The sequence below is a fragment of the Micrasema longulum genome, unplaced genomic scaffold (assembly GCF_059751315.1).
Source record: "Micrasema longulum isolate JH-2025_06_02 unplaced genomic scaffold, ASM5975131v1 h1tg000707l, whole genome shotgun sequence".
Taxonomy (NCBI): Eukaryota; Metazoa; Arthropoda; class Insecta; order Trichoptera; family Brachycentridae; genus Micrasema; species Micrasema longulum.
Window position 1 is genome coordinate 865625 of NW_028277903.1, and position 16242 is coordinate 881866.

Genomic DNA, 16242 nt, shown 5'->3' on the forward strand with positions numbered 1-16242 from the left:
GTATTTGTTTTTGTTAGTATAAATAAATAAATAAAATATAGATCGAGCGATGTGGCATTCGTTTCTGGCGTGCTTTTGTTGATATATCTTTTGAATCTTTTGTTTCTAATCAATAATTTGCGTATTATATATTTTTGTTACATAAATTTGATCGTGTTGATTGGTATCAGCTGTCATGTGATGTTTTCAATGGCCATACGTATTATGTAAAAGTAAATAAAATCGGAAGAAAAGCAAGATTTTTAATATCAAGATAATTTTTTTTAAATATGTATTTTACAACAATGTTATCATTAACATATTACAACAGAGATGAAGAACATTTAAGAAAAGGTAATATAGAAGTCTAGGCATCTACAGGGCTTATGACCTGTCAATGGCTGGTTTAAGTGGCCACTTTACACACTGTGTTATCATTTATTTTATTTTACTTTGTTTATTAGGAATAAAACAAACATTAATTTAAAATATTTTTATTTATTCATAAAAAATTAAACTCGTTTACATACTCATGGACTTATTAAGGCTTTTTAGGCTGTGCTCGTGCTAACCCTTATTAATTAACAATAAAAAATACATAGTATAATTAATTAAATTATAATAACATGTGATGCAATAGAATAAAAATCCAGAAAAGTAAAGTATGAATAATAAAATTTCAATGAAGACAATATAAAAAAAAATATCAGAACGAAATGTTAAATTATAAATTATATACACTTACTGTAAACTAATTTTTATTATTTGTTATTAACAATAATTTGTTAATACCATTTTTTTTATGCGTAAAAGTATATGTAAATATATTTATTTTTTTGTTTAAATTCTTTACAAGTTATTTACAATTTGCTTTTTAATTCAATTACTTTTCTTGTGTCCATTATCCATCTATATATTTTCTTTTTTACTATGTAAAGTTTCACTTTTTATTTTGCATTGCATATTTGCATTGCATATTTGTGTGCATAGGTTAGGCGTAGCTATGGTCTTATCTTAATACAGGTCAATAATATCAACAGGTTATAATTTTAATATTTATTTTCTCAAAGGTTAGTTTGTCATTTAGCGGCCGATTTTCTTTACTGTTTGGTCTTACATAACCGATTTTCTTAACGCTTTGGTTTTACATAATCGATTTTTTTTTTTTTATGCTGTTGAAATGCGATCCCTCAGGCGAATGTGCGGAAAAACAATGTATGATAGGTGCCCTGATGTCGAAATTAGAGCAGAATGCAAGGCTGAGTTAAGCATTATCGACAAAATTACGAAAGGTCTTTTGCGATGGTTCGGTCATGTGGAGCGAATGAATGATGAAAGAACGTCTAAAAAGATTTATGATGCGAATGTGTCTGGTTGTAGAAGTCGAGGAAGGCCGAGAAAGACATGGCATGATCAAGTACAACAAATTCTTGAAAGTGGTCATGTGAAAAGTCGGAATAATCGACGTGCGTGCATAAGAAGATGTATGAATGTGAAGGACGCAAAGGAAGTATGCCAGGGCAGAGTGGTGTGGCGTTCTATCCTCTCTGCCTACCCCTCCGGGGAAATGGCGTGATGGTTAGTTAGCTAGTTAGTTAGATTTTTTATTCGTTTTGGTATTTTAAAGCCGATTTTCTTTACGGTTCGGTATTTCGCAGCCGATTTCCTCGACGGTTCGGTATTTCACAGCCGATTTCCTCAACGGTTCGGTATTTCACAGCCTATTTTCGCTACGATTCCGTATTTCACAGCCGAATTTCTCCGCGGTTCGCTTTTTCACAGCCAATTTTCCCAACAGTTCAGTATCTTTAAGTCGATTCTCTTTACGTTTATAGATATTTGCAAAATTCTGGTTTCAATATCTTAATCTTTATTTCTAAAATTACTCAACATTTAAAAATTCATTCGCGTGACAGTTCATGTCTTTTCCACTCACCTCGCATTAGTTCAGTATAGTGTTTATCTAGCCAGGAATTGTTAGTAACAATAAATTATATCACGCGATTTCGCGTACTATATTGAAATCATTTGTCTAGAAGGTCGTCTGTTCTGTATTGCAAGGGCAAAAATATGTGTAACTTAGTTCTATAGACCTCTAGACCTTTTTACACGTATGCCGTTATTAGATGGTGCAAGAAATTGTACCACAAGTTGTACCATTTCTTGTACAGTTTTTTTTAATTTCAAATTGTCTGTCGGCATTAGAGATGGGCATTTTGTATAAGATAACTAGTAACGGTTTCTCTGTTCAATCCGTGCTTCATTTCTGAGGATGGTGATTACGCCTAAAGACAAGGATATTGAAAGGAGGGTTAGTGCCGGTAACAGAGTTAATGGTGCCTTAAAGTCTGTCGTAGCAAATAAGTGTCTATCGCAAGAGGCTAAATTAGCAGTTCATAATGGAGTTCTGGTACCAACCCTAATGTATGGAAGCGAAGCATGGAGTTGGAAAAAAAGGGACGAAAGTAGACTGAATGCTGTTGAAATGCGATCCCTCAGGCGAATGTGCGGAAAAACAATGTATGATAGGTGCCCTAATGTCGAAATTAGAGCAGAATGCAAGGCTGAGTTAAGCATTATCGACAAAATTAAGAAAGGTCTTTTGCGATGGTTCGGTCATGTGGAGCGAATGAATGATGAAAGAACGGCTAAAAAGATTTATGATGCGAATGTGTCTGGTTGTAGAAGTCGAGGAAGGCCGAGAAAGACATGGCATGATCAAGTACAACAAATTCTTGAAAGTGGTCATGTGAAAAGTCGGAATAATCGACGTGCGTGCATGAGAAGATGTATGAATGTGAAGGAAGCAAAGGAAGTGTGCCAGGACAGAGTGGTGTGGCGTTCTATCCTCTCTTCCTACCCCTCTGGGGAAATGGCGTGATGGTTAGTTAGTTAGTTAGTTAGTGATTACGCCTGACTCCAGGCACGGCTCGTCTGTGGGCAGTCTCCCTCCATCTGGAACGGTCTTGTGCTCTTCTATAGGCATTCGTCAGTGACGATTCTGATAACTTAGTGACTGGCCGCTCCATCTTGTCGGTTGACGTCCACGCGACCTTGTCCCTTCGACACTTCCCAGGAGAATAGTTTTCTCCAAACTATCAGAGTTCCCCCTGGAAATATGCCCAAAGAATTGCAGAATTCTTTTCTCGCACATGGATGTTAGTCTCTAGTAACAGTGTTAGTTAGAGTTACCGTTTCACAAAAAAAACACGTTTAAAAAACAACAGTTTAATGGAGTGTATGATACCTAAGGGTAGATTACTTTGACGTGTATTTTCCGTAATACAAAGGTCCGATAGGTATTGGGGTGGCGAATATAATTTGCGGGGGTATTACTTGAATGAATCGTTGATCTGTGTTAATTTTTTTTTTGATTTAAATTTTATTAATAAACCCTTACGGGTTACATACATTTAACAAAATATTTTCACTTTTAAAATTCACATTCTACTGTTAATAATAATATTTTTAACATCTTTTGTAAAGGTTGTCTGAGTCTTTTGTTTAGTTTTGTCTGGTAGTTTATTGTATAATTTCAGTCCATGGTTTATAAGTCTCGATTGTCCTTTTCTCGTTTTAAAAGATTGTTAATGATATTTTTCTGATATTCTCGTATTGTGTTCATGTTTACTACAGTTTTTTTCAAGTTTTAATTCTTCGTCTACAATTACATCAGTGGCTAATTTATGAATAAATTTTTAAGATTCTAGTTTAAAGAGTTCAGTTACATTTAATTGTTTAGTTTGTTCAAAAAGTTACTTAGTTGCTGTTAGATAGGGAAGGTCATATCCTAACTTTAATATTTTATTTTGCTGTCTTTGTAGTCTGTTTATGTCATTTTGATTTTGTTTTTGCGGGGTGAGATAATAATGCGCTTGCGCGATGATGGCAGATACGGACAAGAACGGTATGCAGCCAAACAAACTACAGCAGACAAAAATCATAACTTAAGGAAGTCAGGAAAGGGAATAAGGGACAGGAATCCGTATGCTCAATCTCCATTTCCTGGCTTCTGGGTAGTGTTAACCTTTTTCGGCGAACACAGCACTTTCACTACAGTTATTCGGGGAATATATAGATGAATGTGGCGGCGCGGTGGTCAGAAAATGTAAAGGTGTGCGGATGCGGGCAGATGATTAAAAGACGAGCGGATGCCGGCAGATAGAATTTGATGCATGCGGTTGTTGACAGGACAAAACTATGAACAGAGAAAATAGAGATTGTTGATGTTGGTTGCTATGGATATGAAAAATGGTTCTCATAGCAACCGTGGCTACCCATGGCCATAGCAACGAGGAGAATAAATAAATATTTTAAGTTGGGAAATTACGGGATGGATAGGATAGGTGGATCTTCATCAACTGGCGGTCTATCCAGCCACAAACCACTTAACCCCACCAACCACTCTCGCAACCATGTATCTCGGAGTCATTTTATGAAGGGCTTTGAATACTGTCCAGCAAAGCTTGTATTTTATTCTCTCTGACCTTTTTAACCAGTGCAAATCTTGAAGATGTGAGATGTGAGAATATTTTTTTTACTCCCGTAATAAGCCCCGCTGCCGCATTGAAAACAGATTGAATTTTATCAGCTTGGTGTTTTGGGAGATTGGCGTATATTCCATCACAGTAATCTACAGTCCTTAAAATATAGCTTGATTAAAATGACAGCTGTCAAACGAATGTCAGTAGTGATGGGAAATTACTGATCACTGATCAAATCGATTTTATCAGTTTTTTAATGCAGACATGAAACTCTGTTTCCGAAAATTGATATAAAAACGCAAAAACAAGCCTATTATAGTGTGTTAAAGACAATTATTCACCAAAAAAAGACATTTATACTTTTTTCATGAACAACATCACGTGAATTATTTTTTTATTCGATCAATTTACATTGATTAATTTGTCTCATCTTTGACGTTTTTGCAATATGATGTAGCCTTGTAAGAACGTCGTTAATAATTAGGTTTATTTTTTTATTTTTTTTAAAGCTGATTTTATACATTTATGTTGATTTATATGTCGAGCATTGCATTAAAAATTAAAATAACAAGCCAGGTACGAATGATTTTTCGTGTATCAATATAAATCACTTCTTAGAGGTTACTACAGTTGAACATAGTTATGCGGAAAGCAGCCAGCCATAGAAAAGTGAAACTGAGATAATAGCACATTTGTGAAAAGAGAGAATTATCAAATCTACACAACAGTTGGAATGTTTTTGACTTTGACAAATGATTAACAATGAATACATTCGTTTTTTGGTATTACAAACAAGAATCTTACCATGTGTTTGAACAGTGTAAATGAATTTTTAGGTTCCGCAAGATTATTCTAGTCCTGTGGGTGTTTTCTGCAAATTGAGAAATTCCGTTTCTGTGATCGACATTATTTTCAGAAGGGGATTTTTACAGTTTTTTGTATGAAAGCGGTCCGGCTGTTTTTAGCAGAACATAGAATTGACCTTACTGCACCCGATAACACCAATATCTCATTTTTTCAAAATTATGGACTGGCTGTTTTCTGCATAACTACGTTCAGTTATAACGTCACCTTTGCTGACAACTGTCATTCTAATCAAGCTATATTTTAAGGACTATAGACGCGAAGCGACATAAGCATCCACAACAGCTTTAGTTGCGTCTTTCGGAATATTTCTCCGTACGGATTTGATTTGTCGAAGATGGAAGAAACCAGCACTTACCGTTTTATTGACCTGAGAATGAAGAGAAAGATCTGAATCTAAATGAACACCCAGTAGTTTAATATTTATACTAGGGGTAAGATCACACCCTGTGTTTGAAATTGGAGATCGTTTTAAAAGGGGTCGTCGCTGTCAGTTGAAGCTCAGTTTAAAAGGGATTTTTTTATTTATTTACAATTTTAAAAAACCCGTTAGGGTTACATTAGAAATTTTATATTGTCTAGTCATTTTATGTCTCGTCTAGTCTAGTGAGTTCAGTCATCATGTGCTTTTTCAGATTGATTTTAAATTTGTCTCCAGTAAAAGTTTTCATGTAGTAAGGTAAGTCGTTGTAGCGTTTAAGTCCATTATGTAGTATTTTTGACTGCCCTGTGTTTGTCTTTGCTTTTTCAATATGATAGTGTTGTTGTTGTCTGGTGTTATATTTGTGTATGTCAGCATTTTTGACTAATATTATGTCGTCGTCTTGTATGTTTCCCAGTGTTATTTTGTGCACAATTTTTAAGGTCTCAATTTTAGTCAAGTAGATTGTGTCAAACTGGTGTGTTTTTTTGTACAGTTCAGTCGTAGAGGTCAGGTAGGGTAGGTTGTATGTTAGTTTAAGAATTTTATTTTGTTGTCTTTGTATTCTTTTTATCTCTGTCTTGTTACCAGTTCCCCAGAAGGCGATCATGTAACATTAAAAAAATTCATTATTAAATTTGAGTCTGTTTGATGGCATCCAGTTATTGGCGGTTTGGACGCATTGAGACACACGATTGTTCAAATCGTCCACATCTTGGGGAGAGCGGTAAAAAAAATTATGGTCGTCCGCATAACAGTGAGAAAGTAACCCGAATAAGTGAACAATTCGGGGAGGCGTTTGCGAGAGAGTCACAGAAAAACATTATTCAAATATCTATTCATCAAAATTGTCTGGCACCGAATGTCCTCGTAATATGTTTTGAGTCTCTCCCGTGGTATAATTACACGTGGTGTGACATCCGCCGGTCACGTGTCACGGGGGAGTGACTGTGACGTCACAGTTCTCGTGATCGGTAAACGTGATGATCGTGTGTTAGTATGCATGTCGTATGCGTGTAGAAACAACACCAACACAGTTAAACACACATATTATTGCAGTATCTAGCATTTTTCATTAAATTAGTTCATAAAATATTAGAACTAATATAAACTTTTAATAACATTACAATTTTTATAAAAATTTCTCAAGACCACATCTTTTTTGATTAACCAACATTTTTTTGAGTTTGTCTATACTTTTGTAGACGAGGACTGGATTCTACTCCCCGGGGAGCTGTTAATATTAACATATTACAACGGAGATGAAGAACATTTTAGAGAAGGTAATATGGAAGTCTAGGCATCTACAGGGCTTATAACCTGTCATTGGCTGGTTTGAGTGGCCACTTTACACACTGTGCAGTAGTGTGCAGACAGGCGCCTTGGCGCAGTTGGTTAGACGGCTATCTGTGAAACTGGCGTCGCGGGTTCGATTCCCGCCAGTTGAAAGAAAAAATCCAAGAAAGATTTTTTCTCAATTGGTCTGGGTGTTGTGGTGTATTTTTCATTACCTCCTTCCATATCCCCTCTATCCCAACTGCTGACAAGCCTCAAAATAGAGGCTTAGCGGGTAAAATAATAATTCACCATTCTGCCCATATTTGAACATCTATATTCCTTCAATTCTTTCATCTGTTGATGTTTGTGAAGTTAAAGACCTGAAACCTTTATTTTTGCGGGTGAGATTCATCTTATTAAATTATTTCACCTACATACTAGGCAACGCCCGAAAATCATATTTTTTTTCAGGGAGTTTAATCCAGTCCTTGTCTATAAAAACAAAATATTGTAGATAAATCCACCTGGTCCATGAAGAAGTACAGAAATTGAAAAAATAAAATTTTCTGGTATGTAGGTGAAATAATTCAATTAGACGAATCTCAACCGCATAAATAAAGGTTACAGCTCTTTAACTTCACAAACATCAACAGATGAAAGAATTGAAGGAATATAGATTTCTGTATTACCTTCTCTAAAATGTTCTTCATCTCTGTTGTAATATGTTAATTTTCAAATTAATAAAAAATATATTTGAATGCTTTCTGTTCAATTTATATCTTCATGTAACTCATAGTACAGCTTCAATCCCTTGAACAAGGAGCTTTGAGACGTTGAGAGTTTTTTCCTCATTTGTATTATTATTATTTGTTATCCCTAGTTTCATATGTATAACATTGTTGGTTAAATTCAATTATATTTTTTATTTTATTTGTCCCCTTAATTATTTTATCTATAAATATTAGCGGACCCGACAGACGTTGTCCTGCCCGAACGTTGGCTTGCCTGCCTGGTTCCGCAATAGTTTTTAAGATATTTAAACTTTCCACCTACTGGTTCCAATTGTGAATCTATGATTGAACTCAAAAAGAAAAAAATATAATTATTCAATTATTCAATTTAAGTAGGTACTTGTTTATGGTTGAATTCCAAAACATAAAATAAATATTTTTTCAAATATGGCATTCTTTTTGCAAACGTCAAACTCCGGTCGTCTCACCAAAAAACGGGTGTACTTATGTAGGAATACGATTTTTAAAAATGTATTGAATTTAATATTATTTTAGTGTTACCGAAAATCCAATAAAAATAAATAAATGGGTAGAAGTTATAAGGAATTTAAGGAAATAATCTGATTAAAATCAACAAAAAACAAATGCTGTTTGTAAACATTCAAAAACAAACTCTTTTATACACAAAAAAACAATATCTTTCCATTTTTTTGCAAATGCATTCTCCTCGAATGCAACTCCGGTAGATCAATGAATAAAACATTTTTGCTCCTAACTTTTTTTTTACACATTTGATTAAAGATTTTAATATCTGCGAACACGCACAGCGCACAGATCTATATTTCTCTGAAAACCGCACGTAAATGGGTTAAGCCGTTTAGGAGGAGTACGGTGACATCACACGTACAGAGGAAGTATATATATAAAGATGGCTTCATTATATTTTATTTTTTGCTTTACTGTGAGTGAGCCACATTCTTTATGCATTCTTTCTACGTTAGAATATTAGGCTCATGTGCGGCATTAACTACCTAGAATCTACAAAAGCTTCCCTTCGGAGATTTTTCTTTATTTCATTAGTCTTTTTCTTCTTTTCCACATCCGCTCCTAAGTCGAGCATGTGGACATCACCAGTTACCTCCAGGAGACCCTATCGCCAGCCAGCACTCTCGCCTCCTCCCACGTCAATCCAGCGCCCCTTAGTTCCGCCGAATAAAGTCGAAAGATCGTCATCGACGGCCTTCCAGGACGGCGTGAGCCCGCAGGTTTAAAGAAGAGGCAACTTGGGTTTAGCCTCTCCCAAGGCATGCGCAACACGTGTCCAGGCCAGGTCCACCGCCGCATCCTCAAGACGCTCGTTATAGGAGGCTGCTGCGTCCGTTCTCGGACTTCAATGTTAGTTATAAAATCGAACCACCTTATACCTAATATTGTCCCTAAGCACTTACTCTCGAAACTCAGAAGTTTGGTGTTTTGAGCTTTGGTAAGGTGCCAAGATTCTTCAGGCGTCGCCTAGTATGTGAAATACGTCGATCGGATGAATTGAAACAACAGCCAATGACATGTCATAAGTCCTGTAAATGACTAGACTTCCATATTCCCTTCTTTAAAATGTTATTCATGTCTATTGTAGTATTTATTTATTTATACGTCCAATGCGCGTTTTTAAGGACATATTTATACATAGAAAATTATTGTAAAGGAAAGTAGAAAAACACAATGGTACTCGTATATAGTAGACTTGGTGGAAGTGGAAGCGGGAGAGAGGTGTTTATAATTGAATTTGATTCAGTGATCGTTTGAAAGAAGACAACTTGTTATCAAAGAAATCAAGACTGGTATGTTTGTTGGCAGACCTAATAATTCTGGGCATAGGGGAATGCAAACCATAGTTAGTTCTATGGTTATCGGTATGAAAGAGTAAGTTTTGTCTGAGGTTTCTAGTTGGGATATTTAATTTTATTGAGCTCAGTAGTTCAGGCGCAACAAAGAATTGAGAATTTTAAATAGGACTAGACGGTCGGATTTATTTCGACGGTCTTGAAGAGAAGATATATTTAAGCTAGTTTTTAGCTCATTATACGCATATTGGTCTCTGGATAAGCCCCAACCTCCAGCCTATCTTTCTTAAAAACCGATATTGAACTGATTCAATATTTTGATGTGAACATCATAATATGGAGACCAGATAACAAAGGAATACTCTAGGTGCGGGCGAACTAGGGAACAGAAAAGAGTTTTAGAAGTAATGATATTTTTAAGTCAGCTGTGCTTCTGTTAATAAATCCAAGGAGTTTTAAGGATTTATTGAAAACATGTTCAATATGAATTGTAAAAGAAAGTTTAGTGTTAAGTATAATACATAAATCTCGTATACTAGACACAGATGATAATATTTCATCGTTCAGTGAGTAGTCGTATATGATTGGATTTTCCAGACGAAAATATTCATAACCTTGCACTTACTTAAGTTAAGATATGTTAATATTAATGACTCCCTTGGGGGTAAAATCCAGTCTTTTATCTACAAACTCAAAATATCGTCTTTATAATTATTTCCTTATCTACGGATTCGGAATTACGAAAAAAAGATCTTTATGTTAGCCTTACTCACGTATAGAATATATAATATTGCATGTATGTATTTGTTTGCAAATATTCTGACATAATAAGATTGTTCAAATAATGATAACATCATAATATTAGCGATAACATCGATCTCTTGTATAGGTGCAAAGGTTTTTACGGTCACTGTTATCAATATGTAACAGATAATTGAGATACACGGCATTTAGTATAACAAAGCAGTGCCCTATGCATCATCAGTTTCGGATAAGACGATTTTTCAAATAAATTTTTAAACACAAAAACCGATCATTATGTTTATTTTTTGGGTGATACCGTGCGTGTTGAAGTTGTTCCGACGTTTCGGCTACCATTGCAGGAGCAATCTACAGGGTAAACTGTGCGTTTTGTTGAAAAAAGTATGTAGGTACGAAGGTTTTCACGGTCACTGTAATCAATTTGTTTCTTTTTTGAGTGATACGTGTGTGTTGGATTTGTTCCGACGTTTCGGCTACCATTGTAGGAGTAAGTACCCCTTCAGGGTAAACTGGGACTCATTGGAGTTTATAATCGCTTTACAGTGAGCACTTTTCATTACAGAAGCCTATTTAAAATATAAATGAGAACTATTTCAAATGTTAATGACGTAAGGAAAGCGGACTAATTTTTTTGCGGTCATTCATTGGCTTGTTTCGATCATATGATGTCGATTTGACAAGTAGATAGAACATTCCGAAGTAAGACACAGATAGTACAGAAGTTTTTTTATATTTTTATTTAGTTTTTTTTTTTTTTTGTTTTTTTACAATAAAACAGAGTATTAAAAAAATAAAGCATAATTACATATTAACGAAATACATATTAATAGAAAAATAGTAAACAAAAATCCCACAAAGGTATGGCCTGTTCGTGGGTATATAAGAAAATGTTAATGAATTTTTGCTCCTATAATAAATAATGGACAGTTATAATATTTTTGTATAACATAAGAAAGGAAAAATAAAATATTCTCTCAAAGATAATGTGGTATTTTTTTATAGTTATTAAAAAAGGAAATAAAAAATATTTAAAAAAAAACACAAAAATATTCCTTATTATTAAAGGGCAACAAAATAAATCATAGAAAAAAAAAGTTCATATCTTTAGTTTGAATCCAGGATAGTGCATGTTTTTTAAAAGAAGGAAAATTTTTAGAGTTTGGAATCAATTAAATATTATCAGTAAAAAAATAATTAAAAATTTTTGGGCCTATAAAATATGCATGACTCTGTGCGAGCCTCGTTTTACAATGTGGTATTTAAGTATACCGTCTCGATATAGACAGTTAAGGTAACGTTCATAATCGAGACATTGGACGTCCGCTGCCGACTCGTCGGTAGTTCATGACTTAAGAGGACGCACAGCAGCTGGCAGCTGACAGAGATGCCAAGAGGCTCACTGTAGACACCATATGCTCCAAGTAGGGAGCGGACATGGAATTATGACGATACAGAGGTGGACAGAACCGCCCACTACGGTTTAAAAATAAAATGGAACAAAAAATGTTAAAGGTGTGACAGATTTGGTGACGTGCCAAACGTTCTATTTTATTTTGTCAGCTGTTAAACATGAACTCTTGAATAATATACTACATTAATTTCATTTCTTTGCTAAGAAAATACCATTTGTACCTAACATATTGGGGATTTTAATTAATTTTCGCTGGTTTTTCGTGAAAGTTAATGCTTTGTTTTTAAATAGTAAAGAACATGTTATTGAAAGTATTGTCCATCGCTGGCGACTACTTTCTCTCTTTCTTTTATTCCTCTTATTCTGGCTGCATACGAATGCCACCTCTTAAGAACGACTCATCTTTTGAGGTTATCTGCAAATCGAGCTATTTTTTGGCATCTTTATAAAAATGGAAGTGATGCTCAGCCAAACCATGAATCATCAATCGGAATAAGAGGTAATTGGAAGGGGCAATGTGATGAGTAGGACTTACCATTTGAGCGTTTTCAAGTATGTCAACCCTGTCAGGAATCGAACCCAAGAACCCAGGAATGGTAGGCGAACTCACCAACTAATAAACAAAGGGGCGGACTTCTCTCCGCTCGATTTACTCATTCGGGATTTTTACCTGAGAACTACCGTTGAGTTGAAAAGATTCGTTTAGGGTTTGGGTTCTATTTTAACTGTATTCATCTACCGCCTGGACACAAAAAATCTCGAACATAACAGATGAATATCTGCCTTTGACGTATATACAGAGAATCCGTAGAAAATCTTGTTTGCCTAATTTCCTATTTTTCATATTACAATGACGCGATCGGCCACCGAATCTAATCAATGAGTTTATTTTCTTTTTTCAGATTCGCGCCTGCCTGATTACACAATCGACCCCCAAACAACATGAGGTTCGAATCGTCTCTCATTCGTCTGCCGACGTAGGACGGAACGGTCCCGCCAGCGCCGTGTGTGTGAAAATGATTAAGTAATTCGCCGCACCCCGCGCCGACCGAGTGCATAGCCGAACGGACCCCGCCGAAGGAAAACCGTGGATAACGCGCGCATTCCGAAGAAAAACGCGGGAAAACCCACACTACAGTGACATTCATCAGTATCCATAGATAACTATTCTAAAAAAAGTGTTGCCAAATTTTTATTTAGTGAATTGTGATTTTTAAATTGTTCCTGGCTAAATAATCACCTAACGCGCATTTTTCTTTTTGAAAAATGACGCGTTTTTTATGATTTAATTATTTTCCTTTTAAAAGTTAACTTAAATGTGATTTCTGTCGGAGATTAAACGTCAAGAAGTGATATTATTTAGTTTAATTGTGATAGTTTTATCCTATTGATTATTTTACGATGGCTCGTAATTTATTTAGTGATATTTTTTATTTTGAAATTTTGAATAAGTTCGCCCCAAACCGCCGAAGATTGCCGATTTTTCTTAACATTTCTACGTCATTGGCTGTTGTGTTTTCTGTGATTTTTGTTGGAACTTTTCTTCCAAGGGTAGAAGCAGAGGATAGAAGTCATTTGCCGCCGACATGTGAAAGGTAATTACATTATCATCATAATAAACACTATTTATTGAGCTTTTAACAACCATATAGAAACTGTTCAAAAAATTATCTTAAAAAATGCTTCACAAAAACCACACTTTTCCTTCTACCCAATTGTTCGAAGAAGTTAAACTTTTGGAAATAAGAAAATATATTGTTTTCAATGTTTAACATATATATTATTTAAGAACCAAAATGTATTTTCAAGTAATTCAAATAGATCAAGTCAAAGACGAAATGGTGTTAGAAATACCACATTGTAAAACAAGGCTAGCAAAAAGACCTCTGCATATTTTATAGGCCCAAAAAATTTTTTTTCCTTAAAATATTTCATTGACCCCAAATTTTCAAAATTTTCCTTTTTTTAAAAAACACGCACTATCCTGGATTCAAACTAAAGAAATTAACTCTTTTTTTTCTATGATATATTTTGTTGCCCTTTAATGTTAAGGAATATTTTAATGTTTTTTTTAATTTTTTATTTTCTTTTTTAATTACTATAAAATAAAAAAAATCCTTTTATCTTTTACAGAATATTTTCTTTTCTCTTTCTTATATTACACAAAAAATATTATACCTGTCTATTTATTATAGGAGCAAAAAATTCATAAACATTTCTTGTATACCCACGAACAGGCCATGCCTTTGTGGGATTTTTTGTTTACTATTTTTACTGTTAAATGTATTTTGTTTCTATGTAATTATTATTTATTTTTTTAATTACTTTGTTTTACCTCTTATGTACATTGTAAAAAAAAAACTAAAAAAAATATTTAAAAAAATGCGTTGAGTATGTCCAAATGTTTGTAACAGGCTAGATTTCCTCCCTAGGGAGTTGTTAAGATATATGGCGAATATTATACAGTGTGTAAAGTGGCCACTTAAACCAGCCAATGACAGGTCAAAAGCCCTGCAAATGCCTTGACTTCCGTATTCCCTTTTTAAAAAAAATCCCTCTCTTGCAACAAAATTATTGAGTTTATTTTGTTGCCATGTTAGAATCTTAATATTTTTCTTCTAAAAATACTGTGCTAAAAAGGCCCTTCGGAAGCGGTGCTGTAACTTGTGTTATATTGAGCAAGAGACGAGATATTTTAAAAATACACGCTGAAGTACAAAAATTATGCGGCCCCGATTATAATGGAAAGTCAATATTTATCTTCAATTTTATCTATAAAGTAAAATGAAGTTTTCTGTCCATAAATATAATAAATCTGGGATATACCAATTAAATTGTAATGATTGCGATTCAATCTACATTGGAAAAACTAAAAGAAACTTTAATATTAGAGTAAAAGAACACTTAAGATGCTTAAATAATAATATTTTTTCTGAATTCGCAAATCATCTGATAGAAAATAATCATAACTTCAATAAAGACACTGGATTAAAAGTACTTCATGTTGAAAATAAAATATTAAAATTAGACAACTTAGAAATCTTAGAAATTAAAAAAGCGAGTCATAATAAGAAAACAATAATTAATAACCAAATAAACAATATTTCTTTAAGTACTCTTCTGTCTAACTTCGAAAATAATGATATCAAATTACCACCCGTGTAAGGAAAAAACGACGATTTATTGCGTCCACGTGTAGTATTTAGTGAACATGATAAAATAAAAAAGGAATCAATTATTTAGTTACGTAAACCTTGACGAAGAAGCTTGTTTGCTTTGAAACCGGTCGGTGGAAAATAAAAATTAGTGGTTAAAAACAAAGTTATTTTATGAAGATGACTCTGCTATCTTTCCATTGTAATCGGGGCCCAGGGGCCCGTACTACAATGGGAAGTACTACCACAAAAAACCATTTTTCTTCAACTTTATACAAATTTTTCATACAGAAACCTTAATTTTACGTCGTATACACGGTGTTTCAGGGCCAGACCGCGAAACTTCAGAGGTACATTCCTCAAGGTAAACTTTTTGAAAAATCCCCATAAAATTAAAAAAAAAAAAAATGTGATCTCAAAATGGAGAACATCTTTAATTTCTCCGACTAGCGTGCCTTCCGCAAACCCTTACCCCTCCCCGACAAAAAAAAAGGTGCGATAAAAACATATTCGACCAACGAAGCGCTACGCACCAGACGCGAACAAGGGAAGCGGCTAGGCAGGAGAGGGGAGGGACTGCTTGTCTGAGAAATTAAGGATTTACTGCATTTTATTTATTTTTTTTTTTTTAAATGACATTTTGCCAATATGTTATTGGGATTTGTTTAAAGCTCACCACGAGGAATGTTCATTCGAAGTTTCGCGGTCTGGCCCTGAAACACCGTGTATACGACGTAAAATTAAGGTTTCTGTATGAAAAATTTCAGCGTTCTGCTGGGATCTACTCTTGTAACCGCATGACCAGAAATGTGTCAATAACTCTTTTTTTTAATTGTCTAAAGTCCAGTACCTTCATAAATTGAAACAATGTCTAATATGGGAAAGGGGGACGACATCAAAGCATCATAAGTATTATTTTTTGTACATTTATTAGGGGGTTCATGATAGACGCCGTGCAACCTCCCCAGCCCACTATACCACAGGTAGCCACTGACTGAAAAGAGCGAAAATACAATTCTGAGAGTGCCCATGTCCAAGATGTTCCTAAGTGAGCAGAATATATAATATTTCAGAAATACTATTTATTTACAGAAACTAAAATAGAATATACTGTCTTCTTTATGTAGGAGTTGTCAGCTGTACTTACACTCGCCCACACAGCCAAATATATTTTCAGACGTACAAGATTGTCATTGTCCGCCATTTGACGTAATCACGTGTTATTTATTAATTAAGATATTCTAAATTTTTGTTCCAAGACTAATTATTATAAATATATGTTCACGCTTCAAAACAAACGCAAGAGGATCTGTTGA

General features: G+C 34.4%; 1 protein-coding gene across 3 annotated transcripts in view; it reads left to right on the plus strand.

Annotated features, from left to right (window-relative positions):
• LOC148279537 (trehalase-like) overlaps window positions 1–16242 on the plus strand; it is a 139455-nt gene that overhangs the window by 48834 nt on the left and 74379 nt on the right. For all 3 annotated transcript variants that reach the window (XR_015822842.1, XM_088229771.1, XM_088229772.1), the window contains exon 2: window positions 12674–13366. Coding sequence is in view for 2 of the 3 variants with exons in the window: in XM_088229771.1 (XP_088085897.1) it covers window positions 13173–13366 (194 nt within the window). In the remaining variant the exon portion in view is untranslated. The remainder of the gene's footprint in view (window positions 1–12673; window positions 13367–16242) is intronic.